Source organism: Pleurodeles waltl, chromosome 6, assembly GCF_031143425.1.
Source record: "Pleurodeles waltl isolate 20211129_DDA chromosome 6, aPleWal1.hap1.20221129, whole genome shotgun sequence".
Taxonomy (NCBI): domain Eukaryota; kingdom Metazoa; phylum Chordata; class Amphibia; order Caudata; family Salamandridae; genus Pleurodeles; species Pleurodeles waltl.
In genome coordinates, this window is record NC_090445.1 from 580497761 (window position 1) to 580523818 (window position 26058).

At 46.6% G+C, this 26058-nt stretch overlaps 1 protein-coding gene across 1 annotated transcript in view; it reads right to left on the reverse strand.

Annotated features, from left to right (window-relative positions):
- Positions 1–1312: 1312 nt before the first annotated feature.
- The window catches only part of MICAL1 (microtubule associated monooxygenase, calponin and LIM domain containing 1), a 255534-nt gene continuing 230788 nt past the window's right edge, over positions 1313–26058 (reverse strand). The window contains exons 19-24 of the mRNA XM_069238776.1: positions 18197–18297; positions 16274–16366; positions 15779–15866; positions 14422–14521; positions 7807–7880; positions 1313–2948 (exon numbers count right to left, since the gene is read on the reverse strand). Coding sequence (XP_069094877.1) covers positions 2791–2948; positions 7807–7880; positions 14422–14521; positions 15779–15866; positions 16274–16366; positions 18197–18297 — 614 coding nt within the window. The 3' untranslated portion in view covers positions 1313–2790. The remainder of the gene's footprint in view (positions 2949–7806; positions 7881–14421; positions 14522–15778; positions 15867–16273; positions 16367–18196; positions 18298–26058) is intronic.

Genomic DNA, 26058 nt, shown 5'->3' on the forward strand with positions numbered 1-26058 from the left:
GGCATCTTTCAATCTAATATGGTTATCAAGTCATGAAAAAAACAGCACTTAAAACAGTCAGAGGGCGGCTCTGCGTGTCTGGAGAGCATGTTTGAAATCCTGTAAGGCATTCAGGAACGTGGTTTAATAGCACCCTGCTCAGGGTTCTGTACTAATGTGCAATTTGTGACACATCACGTCGGCTTGACTAGTACTAAATTGCTAGAAGAGAAATAAAACGCTTACCAAATAAGTGTTTTTTTTAAAATATTATGTGAGAAGTACTTTTTATTCCTGCACTGCGTCTGAAAAGAGAAAAATAACTTTGTGATCGGATTTTTATATTGACTACATGATGTATTGAACACCCCTGTTGATGTGCAACTGGTAGAAGTTATGTAAGCGTCCTGAAGCGAGGTGTCTGTGCGTCATACATGTATGAACACAGCATTAAGTAAATGGCATTGTACATGTTTCTTTTTCTTTCCAGGCAAGAATCTGGCATACCTAAAGAAATGTTTATTACATTTATCATCTTTCTCTTACTGCAAAGCTCCTAAATTAGACAAGGTAGCCCACTGCCAGTGGTCTGAGGTAAAAATATTCCCCCCACTGGTGTTCGAATGTTCCACATTAAAAAGAGAGAGAGGTGAGGAGTAGCATTAGAATGCTGGAGCAGATTGTCTGTACCAGCCGTTACAGGCCCTGAGCCCCTCGGGTGCCTCTAGTGGAGGCCTCCACATTCTAATATGCACCAGGGGGAATATTTAAGGAAAAGTGACAGAGTGCAGCATTGAAAGTCACCCTGCTGCGGCAGAAGTATCGAGGCACACAGTGGTGAGGTGAGAAAGTTTATGCAGCAGTGGCGTGACAGAACCGTTGAGGCATGCAGCGATACCTGGACAGATCAGCAAGGTGTGCAGCAATGGCGTGACTTGGCCGGTGAGGCATGCAGTGATGTCACAGGTGGAGTGGTCAGGCATGCAGTGATGTCACAGGTGGAGTGGTCAGGCATGCAGTGATGTCACAGGTGGAGTGGGCAGGCATGCAGTGATGTCACTGCAGAACTGGTTGAAATATACAGTCAGGTGTAAATATTAATTTTGGTGTAGTGTACAGTAATAACATAGGCAACGAAATAGCTTGTAACCGCTGAAGACAGTGGTGGGGTATTGACACATTATTAGAAATGTTATTTGCGGACAGTTGCAATTTCGTTGTGAATTTGAAAGAATCTTTGACAACTTCTGGTCACACATTACACCTCTTAGTTTTGCATTCCCACCTCTCCCCCTTTGATCTTAAATATGACTGACAAAAACAAGTGGGTTTTAATATAAAATCCATACTCTTTATTCGAAATCTTTGCTCATCTATGACACTGAAATATGCAACCAAAAAGAGTGCCTGAGGGTGTTACAAAAAAAGTACTCTGAGTAATAGATGAATCCTAAAAAAAAAAAAACATAAAAGATGGCCCCCCCTGAGAAAAAAGCGGCGCCAGAGTGGGAAAGGAGCAGCTTTGGAGAGGGAACAAGATCAAGTCACGGGAGGAGAAAGTGAGTGAACTTCAGAATGGCAGTGATAACAAGAGGCGTCAATGCTCCTGCTCTGGGACTCCAGGCTGACCTTCAGTTTCAGACACAAATGGCACCTGGGCACAAAGGTATTGGGGGAGGCTTGGGGAACCCAATTCCCTTGGGCAGAAAGCAATACCGGAAGAAGAGAAGGGGATGCTGGATGTGATGGAAGAAGTCAGAGTGCAGGGGTAGAGGGGGCTTTGGGAGGGGTACTGGGGCACTACAAGAGAAAGGAGACTGGGAAAAAGAGAGTGACCTAGCCCCAGGGCGGAAAGGCGAAAAGATGCAAGTGGAGGTGCCTTGAGATAACAGAAATGACTTGGAGGAGAAGGCGTAGAAGCCACGGAGCAGATTGCAGAGCCCAGGCGGGCAGGTAGTCCATGCTGTGAGGTGTATCACTAACTCGACATGGCCAGTTTCATACTTATCAGTGTCTTCGTTTTCTTGGGAGGAGTCTTCTAACGAGGCCGAGTGAATCAGTGACCTTCTGTCAATCAGGAAAGCCTTCCATGGCAGATTTCCACTAGGGGTGCGTGGCACTGCAAAACTGTGTCACTGACTACAAGCAGAGAAAGCAACTGATTTCTTTTGGTAGTGGGATAGGCCATTAGAGTCTCCCCCATGCACTAAATAGACAGGAGCACCTGAGAGTGTGGCGCGCACACACAGCCCCCTCCTTTGGACAACAGCATAGAGCACAACAGTAAGACTAGAAGTTTTAGGCTGCCTCGAATGTGCAGACAATGGGATTTGTCTTCTAGAGACCACACAGCACCATACATGGGATCATGGCACTAGGGCTCACTTCTTGGCATCGAACGAGGACCCACTGTTTGACAACGTGGACTCTTGGCATCAGAGCAGGAAGACTGGCATCAAGAGCCACCTGCTTGATGCCCAGAGCTTTTGGCATCATGATATGCAGCAAGCACCCTTTTTCGTGAGGCACTCCTGCCTTCACTGCAGGAAATCCAGGCATCGTCCAATGGGCGGTCCTCAATTTGAAGCAGTCCATCTTGTACCTTAAGAGGCCTTTGCCACCTACGACTACAAATGGGCTTCAGATATGGAGCCAGGCCCTCCTGGTATCACAAAAAATGGGGCGCATGAAGTTGCGATACAGGACACGGGTCGCTGGCCTCAGACCAACGGCTGCCAGTATCGGAAGAGGGGCCTAACACCAGGACAGCCCAGCATCATGCCCAAGGCCTCGTCAGTGGCTCCTTGGGTTTCAGGCGGATAAGGGCATCCCGCGCAGCTGCTGTGTCGTATCATGCAGCCGCTTCTCTTCCAGAACAGTGATCAGTGCATTGCGTTTGTCCACGACCTCCAGCATCATCTTAAGAATCTGAGCCTCTTCCGCCCGGTCCCTGGCGGTCTTCAGCTGATCTGCAAGCAAAGGAAAAGTCTACATAAGTCACATTCTCAGGACTTCTTCAAATACAGAAGCCAAGGTGTCGCCTAGCCCTTAAGCGCCGGTGGTACAGCCTGCTTGGAATCCATGCTAGTGAGGGCCAGTCGGCTGCGGATCAGCTATAAAAGCCCCCCATTTCCCAAACTAGTTTTTATTCCCCGTTTCTCACGACTGAAGAGACAAGGCACACTTTTCATGCCACTGTGGTTTTCCACCGGAAGGACTTAAACTCATGCCCTCCTCCAATCGAAGTTCAGTTAGAACGGGACCTCCAATTGCAATAACGTGCTACCTTCCCCTATGTAACGCCCCCGTGCAGCACCTTAGGTAGGCATTAATGGGCGGCTCTATCACCCCTTTCATGCGAAAGCTGCAGGTCTGGTGACCTTCAAAGGGCAGGTATAGTTACTTAACCGCCACCTTAACTCACTGACCTATGTACCTCCTGTAGTAGGACTCCCCAGCCTTTGATTATCTGCAATTTTCAACACTTTAAGGCCTATGTTGCTTTTTTCCTGGGCATGAAGTTACGAAATAAGCGACAGACTTCGGTAATTTGAAAGCATCGTGCTGATGAACAGAAATTCTTACTTTAACCTAGGTTAGTGGTCTTTGACCTCCAGCTCAGTCACTGGTTTGCCCAGTAACTATGTCCAGATTTATTAAGCCCGTGTGTTGCCACTGCGTCACAATCTGAAGTAGTGCAGCGCAAGTCGCTGTCTTGTGTTACTAGCCCAGGTGAGGCATAACGAGCAGAATTTTGTTTCTCCTTTTACTTGTGCTGCATTATGCAACACATGCATAAATAATAAAAAGCCTCAAAGGATTGTTTTTGGGCAAGAAGGTGTCCTTTACTGCACACAAAATACATCCTGGCTGAAACACAGGCACCCTTGCGCCTTGACGCTAGGCCGCACTCCGTGTGGCAGTGCAGGGAGAGGGTAGGAATGCGCCATGTCTTGGTTAAGTATTGCGCATTGCTGCACTCTCCCAGTCACGCAGCACGTTATCCTGTTGCATTGCATGACTTGCTAGTAAATCTGCCCCTTATTTTTAAAGCTTTTGGTTGCACCAGGGTTTGTCACATTTAGACTACTTCTTGTATTACAATATGGTTAGAGCTAGATATTTTTAAACTGTTGACAATTTAAATTTTGTCTGAAAGCACTTGTTCAAAATTCATGCACATAAGTATGTTGTGGTGATGCTTTGTGTCATTTTTCAAAAGATGAGAGTGCTCCCAATCAAACTGATGGTGTGCCAATTGTTCAGTTCTGTATAACTAACTACCCCGAATATCATGTCTGAATGTTGGTACTTCTTGCAGGCAACCATTTTTATATCACCCTAATACAAGAAATATTTTACTCTAGGGCTTTTAACAACCAAATATATCTCCTAAAGTGTGTGTAGCTCAAAACACTGTCAATGTGTGCCAGATTTTTGCCTATGAGGAAGGAGGTGTTCGGGCCCCTTTTGCCCGACAGACGAGCACCTCCAATCTTTGAGCCAAGCAGGGATGAACAGTCCCCTAATTAAGGTGGTCTACTTAACTGGGGAGCAGGTCTGTTGATTTGAGACAGGTAGTGAACAGATACTGTACTTAGACTGCCAGCATGTTACACACATGACTAATGTTTCAATAACTTCTGTGGGTGACTTGAAGCGACAGACTAAGTAAGCCTTGTTGGCAGCCTTGAGCACCCCTAAAATCTGACCCGCTCCTCTTAGAGAGAGGGTAGCCTGTTTAATCCACGCTTGCCCATTAGTGTTATGTCATGATACATGAATGCACTGTAATCTCACCATGCTCAAACATTCCTTAAAAACATGTTGGAAGACCAACATTTTTACAGAATAGTTGCATGCTGTACGCTTCTGCCTCAGGTTTCTAGAACAATCTGGGGGGTGTCAGGGGAAGGAGACAGGGAAAGGGCAGTGAGAGCCGGCTTGAGAATGTTTGTCTCCAAAGTCTCTTTTAGCAAATCTGTCTCACCCGAAAGCTGAATGATGGAGTGAGAGAAGCCCATTTCTAACAGTATTTATAAAGCACAACAAAACCAAAACTTTATGGTGCTATGAAGTTCTGACCTAGAAAGATAGCACTGTAGCCACTGAATAGCTGTGTAACAAGCCAGGCTTTTTAAATATGGTGAGAGAGCAGAGGAAGAGAATTCCACAGTTGAGCTGCAGCACTCTCGCTCCAGCTTTGGGTCTGCTGTGAAGGGCAACGTGGGAAATCTCCATGGAGGCAGAACTAAGCTTGCAGAAGCTGAGATGAGAACTGAATAGAGTGGGTAAGGCGAGTGGCTGCTTTATGCACAAGTGTGAGAGATTTAAACTAGGATGGCCCTACTTTAAACATGACGCACTCTTTCACCAGGAGAGCAACTGCAGAATTAGATATCTGGGCTTCCACTGCCTGGGATCCGTAATGACTCTAGCTGCACCACTTTTTACCCGTCTGTTTGCATACCTTTGGCCAAAGCACCTAAATAAATGGTATTCCCATAATCTCGGTGTGACTGAACTAGTGCCAAGACAACTGAAGTGTGGTAGGAGGAATGAAACTGGAGAACCCTATCCAGCAGTTTCAGTTGAAAGAAGCAGGAGGGGAAACTTCAAGTGAGAAATGTTAATCTAAGATGATATCTTTGGTGTTCTTGCCACGGTGTCTTTACCTGGTCCAGAATTCCTTGTTTCCATTGAAGGCTCAGTTTTTTAATCGCCTAGATAGCTTGTTGATTTCCTTGGTTTGGGCTGGCTGTCGTATCAGGGTGGCGTTGTCCATGTTACAAAGGGATTTGGAAGATAGAGTCTAATATTAGAGAGTGCCAAGCCTCCATTATTATGCAGCTCATTTACAACATGCTGCTAAGTGGATGACGCAGTCGGATAATTGGGAGAAGCGGCTGTTTGCTGCCATGTTGGGAGATGAGACACTGGTGCACGCATTAACGTCCGGTGGTAGGTCAGTGACTCATGTCCCCTACCTGGTCAAGAATACAGCTGGGATCTGGGAACAGGCAGTTAAGTGATTACTCTGACGTGCACACTTTGATAGGGAACTGAAGATCTGGAGTCTAGCCCCTTTTCGGGATATGGATACTTTCATGTCAACGGAGGCTTGGAGAACATGTGGCTGCTCGGGTGATTTATATCCCAATGGTGAGTTTATTTCCTTTCAGGAGGCGCGAGATACGCTAGGATTGAGCGCTAGCCAGTTCTTGCAATACGCCAAGATTAAGAGTGTGGCTCGAGAGGTCTGGTCTGGGTTTCCGGTGGCCCCTGTGGCATCAAAGATCTTGAACGGGATAATAAATTGGGGAGATGACTCCCACTTGGTTACTATGTTTTATAGAGTGCTGCGCGGGGGTAGAGTGTGCAGCGGGCAGTGCCTGGGATCGAGAACTGGAGAACCCCATAGAAGACGTGGACTGGAATTTGGCTCGGTCGCTGGTACGCACGGTCTCTTGTAACCACAGATTTAAGTTATTGCACTTTCATTTTGTCCATCGTTAATACATCACGCCTGCTCGACTTAATAAGATGGACCCGACAAGGGAGGCAGGGTGTTCTTGATGTGGGGGAGATGGATGAGTCTTTTCTCCACCTGGCCTGGGCCTGCAGGGAGGTACAGCAATTTTGGTGGGTGGTGGTTCGGAATGTTGGACGGGGTCACCAGTCTGGGACTCGAGGTGACACCATTGGCTTGCCTCCTGGGTATAATACAGAGACCACGGGGTAGGCGCATCCCATACAGATTTATGCAGCTTCCTTTGGTGTTGGCTAAGCAAAGGGTGGCTGCGGGCTGGATGGGTACACGAAGTCCATCCTCCTGGTCCCGGGATGTTTTGAAATGAGGTGTGGCTGAAGAGCAAAATATGAGACTCATACGTAGGGAAGAAGGGGCACTGGCGGACATAACGGCCTGGAGTACACTGTTGGAACGTTTCACGGGGGCCCAGGAGTCCAGCTCTGATTGGAGAACAGATGAGGATCCTTGACCATGGGATGTTATGCTCTGCGTATAAGTGACAACCAACTGTGGTAAAAGAGTCACGCTGGTAAACAAGGTCTATGAATGATTTGGTTACATATGAGGTCCTTGGGGAGGGGGGTAGTTATTGCTGGTCTGATTGGATATGTTACATGTTTTTGCCTACAGGTATCATAAGCCTCCGCCCGGGAGAACAATGGACATTGTGGTATCTCGTATGAAAATGCACTGCTTGTTTTGTTTTTATTTTAAGTTGTTTTGATAACTCAATAAAACAGAGTTTAAAAAAAAAAAAAGATATCTTATGAGAAGGAGTGGGCCAATAACTCATCAAGGAAGGGTCACCATGAAAGTGAAATTCATGGCTTTGGCTTCAATGGAAAGGTCACGTCAACCTCAGGATCACAAGGATGTCTGATTATCTCCGACTGCCCTACTGATCTCCATGTAATATTGCTAACAATCTGCTGTTGGAGGTGGCATATACATACTTAGTGATTTTTAAAACGTGTGCATTCCATGCTTATATTACTCTCTGTAGACCATCAATGCCCTTTTCCAACATGTCAAGCTACCCTGAACTGGGGAGAGCTTCCACAATTTGTTTGATCCCATCACTGACTCTGAAGCTAATTGTAACTGATAAAACACAAAACTATACCCAAAACTGGCAGACAGATTAAGAAGCATTCATGGTGACCAAGAAACCACCCTCCATGATGAGCTTGAAAGCAGGCCTGTGCCGATGTAAGAAGATTGAGATCTGATTATGGGTCTCACTGGAACTGTAGTAGCATGCTTGAGTGGTGAGCCTACACCCTGCAAGGTCTTACCATCCACATACTGATAGCGCTGAAGCTGCTGGACTAACAAGCTCTGCTGTTCCTCCAGATCAAGCTCTTGTGCTCTGGAAAGACAATGAAAAAGAATAACTGTGAGCCATGGACTTCCAGCAGCAAATTATTTTATAGATCTGTTGGTTTATAAACCCTATACATAATCTGACCTTTAATGTTTAACAGAAAGTTGCTAGGGGCTTGCTCACAAGTGACAAAGGCATGTGCAACCCATCCCTCAAACATTCTCCCAATGCTTGGCAAACTGGACAAGCAGAGGCTCTTCTATGTGGACGTCCAGTGGCTACTCATTAAGTAGATGTCATGGCATGAAACATCTCTATCACTTTCATTCTACTCAATGGAATAACACATTCCATAGGCCCCTATGAGCAATACCTGCAGACACAACTCCACATGCATCAACTGAAAAGTACACCCAGCATGTCCACAGGGCTGAGGCTTCGCAACACCACATTGACGTCAAGTACAGAGCCACACATAGTGACATGCCCCTTTATGCATACAACCTGTTACACCCGAGCACCCACACACATACATATATATATATATATATGTATGTTCGATGGCATGTGTAGCTGCAGATGCACATGCTGTGCTTTATCCTGCCATCTAGTGTTAGGCTCGGAGTGTTACAAGTTGTATTTCTTGAAAGAAGTGTTTGAGTCACGGGATCGAGTGACTCCTCCTCTTCGGTTCCATTGCACATGGGCATCGACTTCATTGTTAGATTGTTTTCTTTCCGCCATTGGGTTTGGATGTGTTTCCTCTCGCTCTGAGATTTGGATTCGGAAAACTTTGTAAAACTCTCTTTTCGTCTGTATTGTATCGATCAGGTTTATAATCTTGCATCGACACAGCACTAGTGTTGGGAAAACAACTTTGTTCACCCTTCTGGGCGCACGTGCCCAACTCGGGCCTATTCGGGCCTACAGCGTGGAAGCCTCATGGATCGGACTCCATTCCGATTCTGTCCTCTGTGCCACTCGAAATACCCGTACACAGACCAGCAACTGGTTTGCAACCTCTGCCTTTCCCCAGACCATCGGGAAGAGAACTGCGAGGCCTGTCGATCCTTCCAATTGAAAAAGACTCTTAGAGACCGAAGAGCAAGAAGACTCGAAATGACGTCGAGGAGCAGTGAACACCTCAACGTAGAAGAGGAAGAATTGATGCAGACCGCAGTCTCAGTACGAGATTCCGAGTCAGAGCAGGAATCGATGAAGACAGACCAGTCACAGCAGGACAACATGTGAGTACGTCTGCCCCTGCACCCTCACAAAAGAAAAAGCACAAGGCCTTGGGTACACCACTGCCGGAAGGCCATGGCTTGGCCCGAAAAAAGACTGTTGGTGATCAGCTTCACAGTTCGGCACCAAAAAAGGCCACTCCTCTGAAAACATGGGAGACAACAAAGAGCTCCGTTTCCGACTCCACTAAACACCACTTTTCGGAGTCGAAAATTAGAAAGCCAGTTTCGGAGCCGAAACCTTTGTCCTCCTCATCTTTTTCGATCCTGAAAAAGCACGCTTCGGAGCGGAAAAGGCCAACTTACACAGAAGAGCTTGGACTTTCAAAGAGACTTAAAGAAAACCACAAAACCTCTGAAAAGGAGTTAGAGGTAAAACCAATTCTAGAAATTATGGATGAAGGACAATCCAGGATCCACATCCATAAGGAAACAGGGAGAATTCTGACAGCACCTCCTTTAAAAACAAAAAGGAAGCTAGCTTTTCAGGAGGAATTGGACACTATGCAGCCTCCGGCTAAAGTGCCAAAGCAGAGGTAGAAACCACCACCTCCTCAATTTTCTCCTCCTCATTCTCCATACCTACCTACCTCTCCTCTTACCAGTCCTACACCAGTGCAATCACCCACTCATTCTTATGATTCACAACAAGACAATGTGGATCCATGGGATCTTTATGACCCAGATCCCATTCCAAGTAACAATCCAGACAGCTATCCCTCTAAACCATCACCACCTGAGGATAGTACTGTCTATAACCAAGTCGTAGCTAGGGCTACAGCATATCATGGTGTTACAATGCATACAGAGCCCCTAGAAGAGGATTTCTTATTTAACACTCTATCCTCAACACATTCTAGGTATCAATGCCTCCCGATGCTCCCAGGCATGGTAAAACATGCGGATCAGATCTTTAGTGAACCTGTTAAAGAACGCATCATAACACCTAGGATTAAGAAGAAATATAAACCTGCACCCTCTGACCCGGATTATATCACCCTTCAGGTACCTCATGATTCTGTGGTAGTTAGCGCTGCTAGGAAGAGAGCAAATAGTCAGTCTCCAGGAGATGCACCCCCTCCTGATAAACAGAGCAGGAAATTCAGTGCTGCAGGGAAAAGAGTTGCGTCCCAGGCAGCTAATCAGTGGAGAATAGCCAACGTGCAAGCACTATTAGCTCGCTATGACAGAGCCCATTGGGACGAGAGACAAGACATAATACAGCATCTCCCCAAAGAACACCAGAAAAGGGCACAACAAGTAGTGGAGGAAGGGCAAGCCATTAAAACAATCAAATAGGATCTGCCATAGATGAAGCAGATACAGCTGCTAGGAGTGTCAACACTGCAGTCACTATACGCAGACATGCATGGCTCTGATCTTCTGGATTCAAGCCAGAAATACAGCAGGCTGTGTTGAACATGCAGTTTGACAAAAAATATCTTTTTGGCCCAGAAGTAGACACAGCCATAGAAAAATTGCGAAAGGACTGACACAGCAAAGGCAATGGGTGCACTCTCTCTGCACCATATAGGGGATCCTTTCGTAAACCTCAGTTTCGAGGTGGTTTCAGAACACAGCTGTCAGAGGCATCCACCTCACAGACAGAGCCAACCTACCAACCGTAATACCAACGTGGTAGTTTTAGGGGCACATATGGAGGACTATACCCCAGAAATAGAGGGAAATTTCAGGCCTCTAAGCAGCCTCAAACAGTGACTTCCCTCATTCCCTTCCACTCCACACCTCTCCTGTGGGGGGGGGGAGACTACAACAGTTTCACACAAATTGGCAAAATATTACCACAGACAACTGGGTGCTGTCAATTATCCGCAATGACTATTGCCTAGAATTGATAAACACTCCTCCAAATATTCCACCAAGTTCACACGAACTATCCACAGAGCACACGATTCTGTTGCAAGAAGAGGTCCAATCTCTACTACTCAAACAAGCAAAAGAATTGGTTCCACAGTCTCAAACAGGAACAGGAGTTTACTCACTATATTTTCTAATTCCCCAAAAAGATGGCACCCTCAGGCCAATATTAGACCTCAGTCCCCTCAATCTTTACATCCTGTCAGAACATTTTCACATGGTACCTTTACAGGATGTCATCCCACTACTACAAAAACAAGATTTCATGACAGCCTTAGACCTCAAAGATGCGTATTTTCACATACCCATCCATCCTGCACACAGAAAATATCTCAGGTTTGTCCTTCAGGGAAAACACTACCAATTCAAAGTGTTGCCCTTTGGAATAACAGCGCCAAAGGTATTCACAAAGTGTTTGGCAGTAGTGGCAGCCTACCTAAGAAGACAACATATACATGTCTTTCCATATCTAGATGATTGGCTAATAAAATCACGCAGTCACACACAATGCCAAAATCATACGCATTATGTAATACAAACCTTACACACACTAGGCTTCTCAATAAACTACCAAAACTCACACCTTCAACCAGCACAAATACAACAGTATTTAGGTGCAATACTAAACACTCAGCAAGCTCTAGCATATCCAAATACACAAAGGATACAAGCTTTCCAAAATATAATCACACAAATACAAACAAATCAACAATACACTGTCTGATTAGTCATGAAAATGTTAGGAATGATGGTATCATGTATTGCAATTGTAGCTCACGCAAGACTAAACATGCGGACCATGTGCCTTGCACAACAATGGTCACAGGCACATGGTCAACTTCAAGATCTAGTGTTGATAGACCGCCAAACATACATGTACCTTCAGTGGTGGAATTCCACAACTCTAAGCAAAGGGCGGCCATTTCAAGACCCTATGCCTCCGACCATAATTACAAATGATGCATCAATGATTGGTTGGGGAGCTCACCTAAACAATCACAACATTCAAGGACAATGGGATGTCAAACAGAAACAGCTACACATAAACCGCTTGTAGTTATTAGCTGTCTTTCTAGCACTCAAAGCTTTTCAACCTCTTCTCACACAGACGAATGTTCTCATCAAAACAGACAACATGACAACCATGTGTTATCTCAACAAACAGGGAGGGACACATTCATCCCAACTGTCCCTTCTAGCCCAGAAAATTTGGAAATGGGCAATCCACAATCAAATTAATCTATTGGCTCAATACATTCCAGGAATAGACAATCAGTTGGCAGATATCCCCAGCAGAAATCACCAACAAACTCACAAATGGGAACTTCATCCTCAAGTACTTCAAAAATACTTTCAAAAGTGGGGAACTCCAAACATAGACCTGTTCGCAACAAGCGAAAACACAAAATGCTAAAACTTTGCACCCAGACACCCACATCCCAAATCCAAGGGGAATGCTCTATGGATCAATTGGTCAGGGATATTTGCATACGCTTTTCCGCGTCTCCCACTCCTTCCGTTTCTAGTCAACAAGTTGCGTCAAACTTCACTCACAATGATACTCATAGCACCAACATGGGCATGTCAACCGTGGTACACAACATTATTAGATCTCTCAGTAGTACCACACTCCAAACTCCCATTCAGATCAGATCTGTTGACACAAAACAAAGGCAAAATCAGGCATCCAAATCCCAAAACACTCAATCTAGCAATTTGGCTCCTGAGGTCATATTGGATATTTACAACTCCCATCAGAATGTACGGAAGTTATTAAGCACGCAAGAAAACCCACTACTAGACAGTGCTATGCAAACAAATGAAAAAGGTTTGTATATTACTGTCAATCCAAAAATATAGACCCTCTTACAGCATCAATACAAGATATTGTATGTTATTTACTTCATATACAAAAATCAAACTTGGCATTCTCTTCAATAAACATTCATCTTACTGCAATTTCAGCATATTTACAAAATATACAACATAGCTCCTTATTTAGAGTTCCTGTCATTAAAGCTTTCATGGAAGGTTTAAAACGGACCATTCCACCCAGAACACCACCAGTTCCTTCTTGGAATCTAAATATAGTGCTTACACGACTTATGTGACCACCATTTGAGCCTATGCACTCGTGCCAAATTCAATTTCTAACATGGAAAGTTTCCTTCCTAGTGGCAATTACTTCTTTAAGAAGAGCAAGTGAAATCCAAGCCTTTACTCTTGAAGAACCTTTCTTCCAAGTACACAAGCATAAAGTTGTACTAAGAACAAACCCAAAATTTCTACCAAACGTTGTATCACCATTTCATATAAATCAAACAGTAGAACTGCCATTCTTCTTCCCATAGCCAGATTGTGTGGCAGAAAGAGCTCTACATACATTAGACATCAAAAGAGCTTTAATGTACTATATAGACAGAACTAAACCGTTTAGAAAGACTAAACAACTATTTGTCCCTTTCTAAAAACCACATACAGGCAATCCCATATCAAAACAAGGTTTAGCATGATGGATTGTAAAATGCATTCAAATATGCTATATTAAAGCAAAAAGACAGCTTTTACTTACTGCTAAAGCACATTCTACAAGAAAACAAGGTGCAACAATGGCTTTTTTAGGGAATATACCAATGGCTGAAATATGTATAGCAGCCACATGGTCAACACCACATACATTCACTAAACACTACTGTGTAGATGTATTATCACGACAACAAGCCACAGTAGGTCAAGCTGTTCTAAGAACATTTCAAACAACTTCAACTCCTACAGGCTAACCACCGCTAATTTATGGGAGGACAAACTGCTTTGTAGTCTATGCACAGCATGTGTATCTGCAGCTAAACATGCCATCGAATGGAAAATGTCACTTACCCAGTGTACATCTGTTTGTGGCATGTTCCGCTGCAGATTCACATGCACCCTCCCTCCTCCCCGGAAGCCTGTAGTCGTTTAAGTTACAAACATTTGTACATATGTATATACATTTACATTAGCATGGACATCTCTTACTTTGTACCTATATACTCTATCACTCAATGGATTTGATGCGCAATGGAACCGAAGAGGAGGAGTCACTCGATCCTGTGACTCGAAAACCCTTCTTCGAAGAAAAACAACCTGTAACACTCCAAGCCCAATACTAGAAGGCAGGATAATGCACAGCATGTGATTCTGCAGCGGAGCATGCCACAAACTATATTATATATATATATATATATATATATATATATATATATATATATATATATACATATACATATACACACACACACACACATTCATTTCATGGCACAGCCCATTACCTGCACAAAAGGGACGTACAATGCCCACCTGTACCTTACGGCATGAACCGCTTCTGGAATGTTTATGAATGCACCTTCCTTTGCACATAGGAGTACACACTGCAACATAGAGTTTTAATTTAAACCATATTAAAATTGCAAAACATGATTACTCACGCTATCATGAGATCTGACTCTTCAGAAACCAGCATGTTTTTGTCTTGGACCAGCAAAAACCACTTGTAAATGAGCTCAGCCTGCTCATCTGACTCACAACCTATAAGAGGGGTAGGGTGGTGTGTGCAAAAGAGAAACAAACTCATGATACTCTTGCTCATATGCAACTAATTCCCTTCCTTGCTCCTTTCCATGCATCACCTGTCTATGCTGACTCCAGTGGTTCATCTTAAGATCACTGCCTCTTCACTCTAACCCTTCCATCTCATGGGCACGCTCACTATCACCGGTCTCCACACCCTTCTGTGATGCATCTTAGTGCACATCTAACTTCTCCATCTTGTGACCTTAATTTCACTTCCTGACCTCCAAGTCCCAACTTACCCGTCCCCTCCTACTGTCTCACTACCAACCACCCTTTCTCTTGATCCATTTAAACCCCTTCTACTGACCCTACCCTTTCACGCCACTTCACACTAGTATAATTTTGGCCTAACAACTGCTTCTCCCAGGTTCCAGCGTGCAATCCATATGGGCATCTTTGCAACCCCTGTGATTTAACCAGTCTGATTTGCCAGTTTTAGTAGCAGGTCACTTGTGCCTAATATAATTTCTGTTTCAAAATCTGCAGTCTCCTCTTTTCATGAAACAGAGGACAAAACGTGCACAATTGACAACCAAGGCTAGAAGGAGGTCTCTTCTTGTATTGTCACTGAAGTGGAGGGGAGTCAAAGGGTGTGTAATGTTATCTCCTGTGAAGTCACAATGGGGAAATGCAAGTTAGGTGAACAGTGGGGACGTTTCCTGGGGCCCTGTGGCCTTAAGTGGTTAATGGGCTGCATTCGGACACCACAAGTGCCGACATCTTGCAAAGGACATTCGGCCTAAAAGGGATTACAAGGTTGTGATGTTTTATTCTGCTACTCTTATGACTTTGAAGGTGTTGTCCAAACCTTACAATTCCTGTGTCTATCTAGACTGCCAACTCCGTCTTTCTCTACTTTATCTCCAGTTTTTCCCTCAACCCAGTTCCTCAAATTACTACCTCACCCTTTCTTCTTCTCATCCATGTCCCTTCTCTGTCACAACCTTCATAGATGCACCACCTTACTGTGATACCTCCCACACCCATCATTCCCATTTCCCCACCTTACTGTTAATCCTCCATCTAATGTCCTTCCATGACCCTCCATCACTTTTACTCCTCGGACCTTCTATGCCCCGCATTTCATTCTTCCTTCTGCACACCTCCTCCCGCCTTGTCAATACCCCTTCTGGGCACGTTTGCTTCCCCTTTTTCTTCTCCTTCATTCCCCATGTCATTCTCCCATCCCACCACAACATGACCGTCACTCACATTTCCTGAGGGATTGCTCCATCTCTGTGCCCCTCTGTTCCAGATCTCTGAACTGCTCCTCGATCTCCTCCAGGCGCCTCTGTATGGACTGAAGCATTAAAACAGGTCACCAATGCTCCTAGCACAGGTACCCCTATTGCACCTCTACCTCGATCATTCCCCTTAGTTACAGTGTGTGCAGCATCCCATGTAACTCCCAACCAACTGTTCCCACACCTCTCTCACAGACAGCACTCATACTATAACCTACAGTTGGTGCTCCTGCACCCTTCACTATAGCCCCACCAAAGCCGGCACTTCTTCACCCTTCCTTGCAGCCTGCCAAGTCACCATCCACTAAGGCTCTATCATAGCCAGTGGTTACAGACCATGAGCCACCTCTCCTATCAGTGTTCATTACAGCTCTTCCACATATTTTGCAGTCTTATCAATGAAGGAGGCTTTGTGAACTAATAAATAAATAAGCAGGTTTTTACAAGAAATGGGTTGATTTACCTGTGCTTTGCAAAATCTCTTCATTTCTTCTTCCTTTGCTCTCCGTTGCAAGGTCCGAACTTTACTGCTTTCATTTCTGCTTATTGAGATCACCTGAAGAGTTTGAAGTCAGAGTCCCAGATGTTAATATACTTTGAGGCCAATGTTGCATGAACCCTTCCCCACCAGACCACAGCTGCACAACCTCTCATCCCCTACATCACAACCATAAATTTCTCTTTCCCAAGAGATTGCAACCTTAGCCTTCCTCTCTTCTGGCCAGGCCCTCTATCACACAGGGTTCCGTTGACCATAGTGTTTCTAGACCACAGACTGAAGCTAAACTATAGCGAAGAGCCTAATGCTTCCACACTTCAGCCCAATCTTTTCATTCCATAGACTGGGGCCCTTGTTTCCAGACTGCAAATATTGGAGCCCAGTGCTTCCAAACTACAGGGAGGAGCCCAGTCTTTCCAGGCTGACACTGGGGCCCATTGCTTTCAGACCGCAGACTGCAGCCCAGTGCTTCCAGACCACAGAGATAGGAGCCCAGTCCTTCTAGACCACAGAGAGAGGAAGGAGCACAGGGCTTCCAGACCACAGACTGGAGCCCAGTGCTTCTAAACTATAAAGAGGAGCCCAGTGATTCCAGACCACAGACTGGAGCCCAGTGCTTCCAAACTATAAAGAGGAGCCCAGTGCTTGCAAACTATAAAGAGGAACCCAGTGCTTGCAAACTATAAAGAGGAACCCAGTGCTTGCAAACTATAAAGAGGAGCCCAGTGCTTGCAAACTATAAAGAGGAGCCCAGTGCTTGCAAACTATAAAGAGGAGCCCAGTGCTTCCAGATCACAGGGAGAGGAGCCCAGTGCTTCCAGATCACAGGGAGAGGAGCCCAGTGCTTCCAGACCGCAGACTGGAGCCCAGTGCTTCCAGACCGCAGACTGGAGCCCAGTGCTTCCAGACCGCAGACTGGAGCCCAGTGCTTCCAGACCGCAGACTGGAGCCCAGTGCTTCCAGACCGCAGACTGGAGCCCAGTGCTTCCAGACCGCAGACTGGAGCCCAGTGCTTCCAGACCGCAGACTGGAGCCCAGTGCTTCCAGACCGCAGACTGGAGCCCAGTGCTTCCAGGTCACAGAGAGAGGACCCCAGTGCTTCCAGATCACAGGGAGAGGAGCCCAGTGCTCCCAGACCACAGAGAGAGGTGCCCAGTGCTCCCAGACCGCAGACTGGAGCCCAGTGCTTCCAGACCGCAGACTGGAGCCCAGTGTTTCCAGGTCACAGAGAGAGGAGCCCAGTGCTTCCAGATCACAGGGAGAGGAGCCCAGTACTCCCAGACCACAGAGAGAGGTGCCCAGTGCTCCCAGACCACAGAGAGAGGAGCCCAGTGCTCCCAGACCACAGAGAGAGGAGCCCAGTGCTTCCAGACCGCAGACTGGAGCCCAGTGCTTCCAGACCGCAGACTGGAGCCCAGTGCTTCCAGACCGCAGACTGGAGCCCAGTGCTTCCAGACCGCAGACTGGAGCCCAGTGCTTCCAGACCGCAGACTGGAGCCCAGTGCTTCCAGACCGCAGACTGGAGCCCAGTGCTTCCAGACCGCAGACTGGAGCCCAGTGCTTCCAGACCGCAGACTGGAGCCCAGTGCTTCCAGACCGCAGACTGGAGCCCAGTGTTTCCAGGTCACAGAGAGAGGAGCCCAGTGCTTCCAGATCACAGGGAGAGGAGCCCAGTGCTTCCAGATCACAGGGAGAGGAGCCCAGTGCTTCCAGACCACAGACTGGAGCCTAGTGCTTCCAGACCACAGACTGGAGCCTAGTGCTTCCAGACCACAGACTGGAGCCTAGTGCTTCCAGACCACAGAGAGAGGAGCCAAGTGCTTCCTATTCCTCACACTCCATTACAGCTGCGTACAAATAAACATCAGTGCCATATCTCATACTCACTTCTGGCACAGGTGTTACGATTGTTTTCCTCGACTCCTCTTCCTCATCTTCCTCCTCAGTGGATTCTTCCTCTGAGTCACATGAGTCCGTTGTATTAATTCCTTATGTGAGACAAACAAGTATAAATTGTGTATGTTGCAATCTGAAATAAGCCCTTTCTCAACACCCAAGCCTTTGGACCTCTTGTACAACCTGCTGAGACTTCCTGCTCCACTAACTGCAAAGCTGTCCCAAGTCATTTGCCTGATGTTTTTGCTTAATATTCCTTTTGAGTCAGCTTGATATATTTAAAAATCACTGCACTTTCTCATGTCTGTCTGAATTGCAGCTCCTTTCTCATATCTACATAAGTACTCCAGGTAAAGGGAGGGCTTAAAACAAGAACCCTTATTAGGGATAGTAAAAACAATCCTTACCATCATCCTCCTATAATAAATGAAAGAACTCTGCCTACCAGGGCCACCCGCTCATTAGGCCATCCCACGCTTTCTTGGCCTGCGCCCCGGTCCAAGTGAGATGCTGTGGCTGGGGCCCTGCATCACTCGCTTACCCCCTTTACTTCTTTTGTTTGGTACTCTTGTCACCGCCTGCCTTTTGCTTCTTCCATTCTCCATTTTTAGATCCCTATACAACACTAAGATTCACAGCACTGTGTCTCCCTTACCTACACTGTCGTTCAAGAACGTATGTCATCTGTGGGTACGTGTACAACTATAGGTATATCTTGAGTTGTCTTACTTCATCTAAGCTACTCACAGAGATACTATCGTTTTCACAAGTGGACCTCGGTTAGTGTTGGCTAATTGTGGCTACTGAGTAGATTGGCTTCTATTGTTAACTTCCAAACTGTTTTTTTTTTGCTAATGTAGTAACTTCCAATAAGTAAAATAAATAAAAAAATACAAATTATCATTTTAGCAATGGCGCTGCCTGGGTAAATACAAAGTGTGTTCCTGAAAGGTATTAAATTGGGTTATATTTCAGTCACTGTGAAAGATGAAGGTGATCGGGAAGGACAGACAAATGTTTAAACAATAAATATTACAGGCACTGGCAAAGCCAGTAGGTCTCGCCGGTGCAGGAATGTGTTTTAGCCATGTTGTACACAAGTGTGCCTGCTGTTCAACATGGTTAAAAGTTGATGGCGTGGAGTGAGGGGAGTAGAGTGGATTTGCTGGAGTGGAGTATCGTAGAGTGAAGTGGAATAGGGTGGAGTGGGTTGTGGTCTGAGGTCGAGGGAGGTAGACTGAACTGGTTTATAGGGAGTGGATTGGATAGGGGAAGAGTGTGGTGGATTGGAGTGGAGGGTGGTGGTTTGGAGCACAGTGGGGTGGGCTGTAGTGGGATGGACTGGAGTGAGGTGAATTGGAGTGGGGTTGATTAGAATGGGTTGGACTGGAGTGGGGTGGACTGGGGTGAAGTGGAGTTGGGTAGGGTGGATTGGAGTGGGTGGATTGGACTGGGATAGATTTCTGTTGGGTGGTTTGGACTGGAAAGGGGCGGATTGGGGTGTTGTGGGGTGGACTGGGGTGGGGTGAATTGAACTGGGGTGGATTGTAATGTAGTGAGGAGGACTGGATTTAGGTGGGTTGGACTGGAGTAAGGTGGATAGGATTTGGGATGGGTGAATTAGATTGAGTGGGTTGTAACTGAGTGGGGAGGATTGAAGTGGCGTGGATTGGACTGGGGTGGAGTGGATTAGGGTGGATTGAGATGTGGTGGGGTGGACTGGATTTGGGTGGGTTGGACTGGAGTGAGGTGGATAGGATTTGGGGTGGGTGGATTGGATTGAGTGGGTTGTAACTGAGTGGGGAGGACTGAAGTGGTGTGGATTGGACTGGAGTGGAGTGGAATGGGGAAGTGGACTGTGGTAGGGTGGACTGGAGTGGGGGTTACTTGACTGGAGTGGGGTGACTTGACTGGGGTGAGGTGGACTGGAGTAGGGTGGACTCGAATAGGGTCAACTGGATTGGAGTGGGGTGGACTGGAGAACTGTGGACTGGAATGGAGTAGGGTGGACTGGATGCGAGAGGGGTTGATTGGATTGGGTTGATTGAATTAGAGTGGGATGGACTGGGGTGGGATGACTGAGTAGGATGGATTTAGGTGGGTGGAATGGAGTGGTTGATTGGGTGCAGTGGATTGAGGTGGAATCTACTGAAGTGGGGTGGAATGGATTGGAACTTGGTTGACGATTGGCGTGGGGTAGATTGGGGTGGACTGCAATGGGGTGGGTTAGACTGGAGTATGGTAGATTGGAGTGGGGCAGACTTGAGTGGGGTGGATTGGATTGCAGTGGGGTTGATTGGATTAGTGGGTGTGTGGTGGGTTGGACTGGAGTGGGATGGACTGGGTGAGGTGGAGCGAGGTGGATTTGATTGGGGGAGAAGTGAAGTGGATTGGGGCAAACTGGAGCGGGGCAGAGTTGTGTGGGCTGGATTGGATGGGGGATTTGTGTGGGGTGAATGGTTTATATTGGAGTGGAGAGGATTGAGTGAGCTTGGGTTGGGTTCAAATTGGGTAGAATGGACTTGTGTATGATGGACTGGAAGGGGTGGACTGGAGCTGACTGGAGTGGGGCAGATTGGTATGGGAGGGTTTGGAGTGGGGCAGATTGGGTGGGGAGAGTGGTGTATATTGAGGTGGATTGGACTGAGTGGGTTGGACTGTAGTGGGTGGTTTGGACTCGTGCATTGGTGATTGGATGGGGTGGATTGGAGCTGACTGGAATTGGGTGGATTGGTATGGGGTGGTTTGGAGTGGGGCAGATTGAGTGGAGAGAGTGGTTTATATTGAGGTGGATTGGACTGGAGTCTTGTGGACTGGATTGGACAGGGTGGATTGGATGTGGGTGGATTGGTGTGGCAGATCGGATTACAGTGGGCCAGATTGGTATACTGCACGATTATGTGTTAAACTAAAGCACCATTATAGTAATTACACTTAAGTCAGAAATAATGTTGCTTTGTAATATTTGAAACAAGGCAATCATCATCTTTTGAGAACAAAGACCAGGAGTGAAAACAAAACAAGAGTCTGCAAACTGAGAAAAGAAGACTTAGAAAAAAAAAGAGAAAGTTAATTATTTAAAATACAAATTTCCAGTTTTCTTTATCCTTCTGGGCATGTTTTTGCCAGTTACACGTTTTCTATTTGTAGGGCACTAGAAATTGAAAATAACAAAGTAATACCTCAATCATGTCGATAGCAGCAGATGGGCACTGATCAAGTTGCACTAATCAGTGCTTGGTCCCTGTTCCACATAAATGAACAGAAATGATGCTTGGCCTGCAGTGACCAACTACAAGGCTGTAAAGAAGACTGCCATGCAAGCCAACAAATGGTAAGCAACAGGCGGGCCCCAAGCCTTTTTTCTTGATAATAGTGCCTTGCAGCATAATGCATGCTCTAGCGCATGCTATAGCAGGCTCCACCCTAAAAACGAATACATGAAGTATGATAGCTGTTGGAACATATCTACATTGCCTCCACCCTCTTTAGGTCAAAAAGAGAGACTGCATAATAACGTTAGTTAGGAGTAATGAACTGAGTGGGTATGTGGTGACTAACCTTCTACTTGCTCCCATGCCCCCAGGTCTACATCACAAAGCCCTATAGTAGTGAAATGGACAGGACTCTTAGTAACTAAAGATCCAACATAAAGGATGTATGATGGAACCAAGCATTCATTTACCACACAAATGCCTTTACAATGCGGTCATTACAACACATGTTCATTACCACGCATTCATTAACTACGAAAGGTTTTACCACTAAACGTTTTGGTTGGTAAAAGGTATATGCATGGTGTAGGAAGTTGTCTCTGTATATACTATTTCAAAGTAAGAAATAGTGTGCACAGAGTCCAAGGTTTCTCCTTAGAGGTAAGATAGTGGCAATAGTAGATAATTCTAATGCTCTATTTTGTGGTAGTGTGGTCGAGCAGTAGGCTTATCAGAGGATAGTGTTATGCATCTGTTGTACACACACAGGCAATAAATGAGGAACACACACTCAAAGACTTACTCCAGGCCAATAGGTTTTTATATTGAAAAATATATTTTCTTAGTTTATTTTAAGAACCACAGGTTCAAGATTTACATTAAACACTTTAAATGTAAGTTACTTCACTTAGATACTTTAGGAACTTTGAATAAAAGCAATATCATATGCAGTCTTTGTAAAAATGGCAATAAGCCATTTTCAAAGTGGACACAGTGCAAAAATCAACAGTTCCTGGCGGAGGTAAGTTAAGGTTAGATTAGGAGGTAAGTAAAACACTTACAAGTCTCAGTTCTGGGGCATAGGCAGCCCACCATTGGGGGTTCAGGACAACCCCAAAGTTACCACACCAGCAGCTCATGGCCGGTCAGGTGCAGAGGTCAAAGAGGTGCCCAAAACACATAGGTGCCTTTGGAGAACAGGGGTGCTCCGGTTCCAGTCTGCCAGCAGGTAAGTACCTGCGTCCTCGGGGGCAGACCAGGGGGTTTTTGTAGAGCACTGGGGGGGGAACACAAGTAGGCACACAAAACACACCCTCAGCGGCACAGGGGCGGCCGGGTGCAGTGTGCAAAGCAGGCGTCGGGTTTCAGGTAGAAAACAATGGAGGAACCCAGGGGTCACTAGAGGTGCAGGCAGGCACGGGGGGGGCTTCTTGGGACAGCCACCAACTGAGCTAGGCAGAGGGTTGCATGGGGGTCACTCCTGCATTGAAGTTCGGTTCCTTCAGGTCCTGGGGGCTGCGGGTGCAGTGTTGGTTCCAGGCAGCGGGTCCTTTGTTACAGGCAGTCGTGGTCAGGGGGAGTCTCTGGATTCTCTCTGCAGGCGTCGCTGTGGGGGTTCAGGGGGGGTCGTCTCTGGTTACTCAAGGGCTCGCAGTTGCCAGGGAGTCCTTCCTGAGGTGGTTGTTCTCTAGATCTCGAGCTGGGGGCATCGGGTGCAGAGTGTGAAGTCTCACGCTTCCGGCGGGAAACATGCAGTCTTTGAAAGTTGCTTCTTTGTTGCAAAGAAGTAGCTGGTTTTGAACAGGGCCACTGTTCACAGGAGTTTTTTGGTCCTTTAGTCCAGGGCAGTCCTCTGAGGCTTCAGAGGTCGCTGGTCCCTATCAGCTGCGTCGCTGGAGCAGGTTTTCGAAGTTGGAGACATGCCGGTAGGGCTGGGGCCAAAGCAGTTGTCGTCTTCCTCCTTCTCTGCAGGCTTGTAGTTCAGCAGTCCTCCTTATTTCTTCAGGTTGCAGGAGTCTGATTTCCTGGGATCTGGGGAGCCCCTAAATACTGAATTTAGGGGTGTGTTTAGGTCTGAGAGGGCAGTAGCCAATGGCTACTGTCCTTGAGGGTGGCTACACCCTCTTTGTGCCTCCTCCCTGTGGGGAGGGGGGCACATCCCTTATCCTATTGGGGGAATCCTCCAAACTCAAGATGGAGGATTTCTAAAGGCAGGGGTCACCTCAGCTCAGGACACCTGAGGGGACGTCCTGACTGGTGGGTGGACTCCTCGTTGTTTTTCTCATTATCTCTCCCAGCCTTGCCACCAAAAGTGGGGGCAGTGGCCGGAGGGGCGGGCATCTCCACTAGCTGCGATGCCCTGGGGCGCTGTAACAAAAGGGGTGAGCCTTTGAGGCTCACCGCCAGGTGTTACAGTTCCTGCAGGGGGAGGTGAGAAGCACCTCCACCCAGTACAGGCTTTGTTCCTGGCCACAGAGTGACAAAGGCACTCTCCCCATGTGGCCAGCAACATGTCTGGTGTGTTGGCATGCTGGCAGCAACTGGTCAGCCTACACTAGTAGTCAGGTAGGTATTCAGGGGGCAACTCTAAGATGCCCTCTGGGTGTATGTTACAATAAATTGCACACTGGCATCAGTGTGCATTTATTGTGCTGAGAAGTTTGATACCAAACCTCCCAGTTTTCAGTGTAGCCATCATGGAACTGTGGAGTTCGTGTTTGACAAACTCCCAGACCATATACTCCTTTGGCTACCCTGCACTTACAATGTCTAAGGTTTGGCTTCGACGCTGTAGGGGCATAGTGCTCATGCACATATGCCCTCACCTGTGGTATAGTGCACTCTGCCTTAGGGCTGTAAGGCATGCTCAGAGGGGTGACTTACCTATGCCACAGGCAGTGTGAGGTTGGCATGGCACTCTGAGGGGAGTGCCATGTCGACTTAGTCATTTTCTCCCCACCAGCACACACAAGCTTTGAGGCAGTGTGCATGTGCTGAGTGAGGGGTCCCCAGGGTGGCATAAGACATGCTGCAGCCCTCAAAGACCTTCCCTGGCATCAGGGCCCTTGGTACCAGTTACAAGGGACTTACCTGAGTACCTTTCAAGAAGAATTGGACACTGCTCAGCCACCAGCTAAAGTGCCAAAAACTAAAGGGAAACCTCTACCTCCTCAATTTTCTCCTCCTCAGTCTCCTCCTCACTCTCCTCATTTGCTTATCTCTCTCCCTACTAGTCCCACACCTGTGCAATCTCCTGTAAATTCATTTGATTCACAGCACGACAATGTGGATCCATGGGATCTTTATGATCCAGATCCCATTCCAGATGATAACCCAGACTGCTATCCCTCTAAGCCATCACCACCAGAGGATATTACAGACTACACTCAGGTCATAGCTAGGGCGGCATCCTATCACAATGTCGCCATGCACACTGAGCCGTTAGAGGATGACTTCCTTTTTAACACACTCTCCTCTACACATACCACCTATCAGTCCCTTCCCATGCTCTCAGGCATGTTAAAGCATGCAGACCAAATATTCCAGGAGCCAGTGAAAGCTAGAATAATTACTCCTAGGGTGGAGAAAAAATATAAGCCAGCTCCCTATGATCCTGCCTTTATCACACAACAATTGCCTCTTGGACTCTGTAGTGGTAAACACAGCCAGGAAAAGAGCAAACTCGCAGTCATCAGGGGATGCACCCCCACCAGACAAGGAGAGCAGAATGTTTGATGCTGCGAGCAAAAGGGTGGCATCTCAGGCAGCCAACCAGTGGAGGACAGCCAACTCTCAGGCATTGTTGGCTAGATATGATAGAGCCCACTGGGATGAGATGAAAGATATAATACAACATCTCCCCAAAGAACAACAGAAAAGGGTGCAACAAATAGTTGAGGAAGGGCAAGCTATCACAAACAATCAGGTCAGCCCTAAACTCTGCAGACACAGCAGCTAGAACAATCAACACTGCTGTCACCATAAGAAGACACGCATGGCTCAAGTCTTCAGGATTTAAGCCTGAAATACAACAGGCGGTCCTCAATATGCCGTTTAATCAAAAACAGCTTTTTGGCCCCGAGGTAGACAGAGCTATTGAAAAAATGGAAAAAGATTCGGACACAGCTAAAGCCATGAGTGCTTTGTATACAACGCAATACAGGGGATCCTTTCGTAAGCCCCAATACCGAGGTGGATTTAGAACCAAAACACCCAAGGCATCCACCTCACAAAGTCGGCCTACCAACCTCAATATCAAAGAGGTGGTTTCAAAAGCACTTACAGAGGCCAGTACACCAGAAGCAGGGGAAAATATCAGTCAACAAAACAAGCCTCACAACAGCCAAAGCAGTGACTTAATCCATCCCTTCCCAACTCGCACCTCACCTGTGAGGGGGAAGACTGCAAAGGTTCCATACCAATTGGCTACCCATCACAACAGACAACTGGGTATTATCAATTATCCGCAATAGCAATTACATAGAATTGGCACACACTCCACCAAATATTCCACCAAAACCACACAACCTCTTCACCCAACATATCGCCCTGTTGCAAGAGGAAGTAAAAACTCTATTACTCAAACAAGCAATAGAGCCAGTGCCACAAAGTCAACTAGGAACAGGAGTTTACTCATAG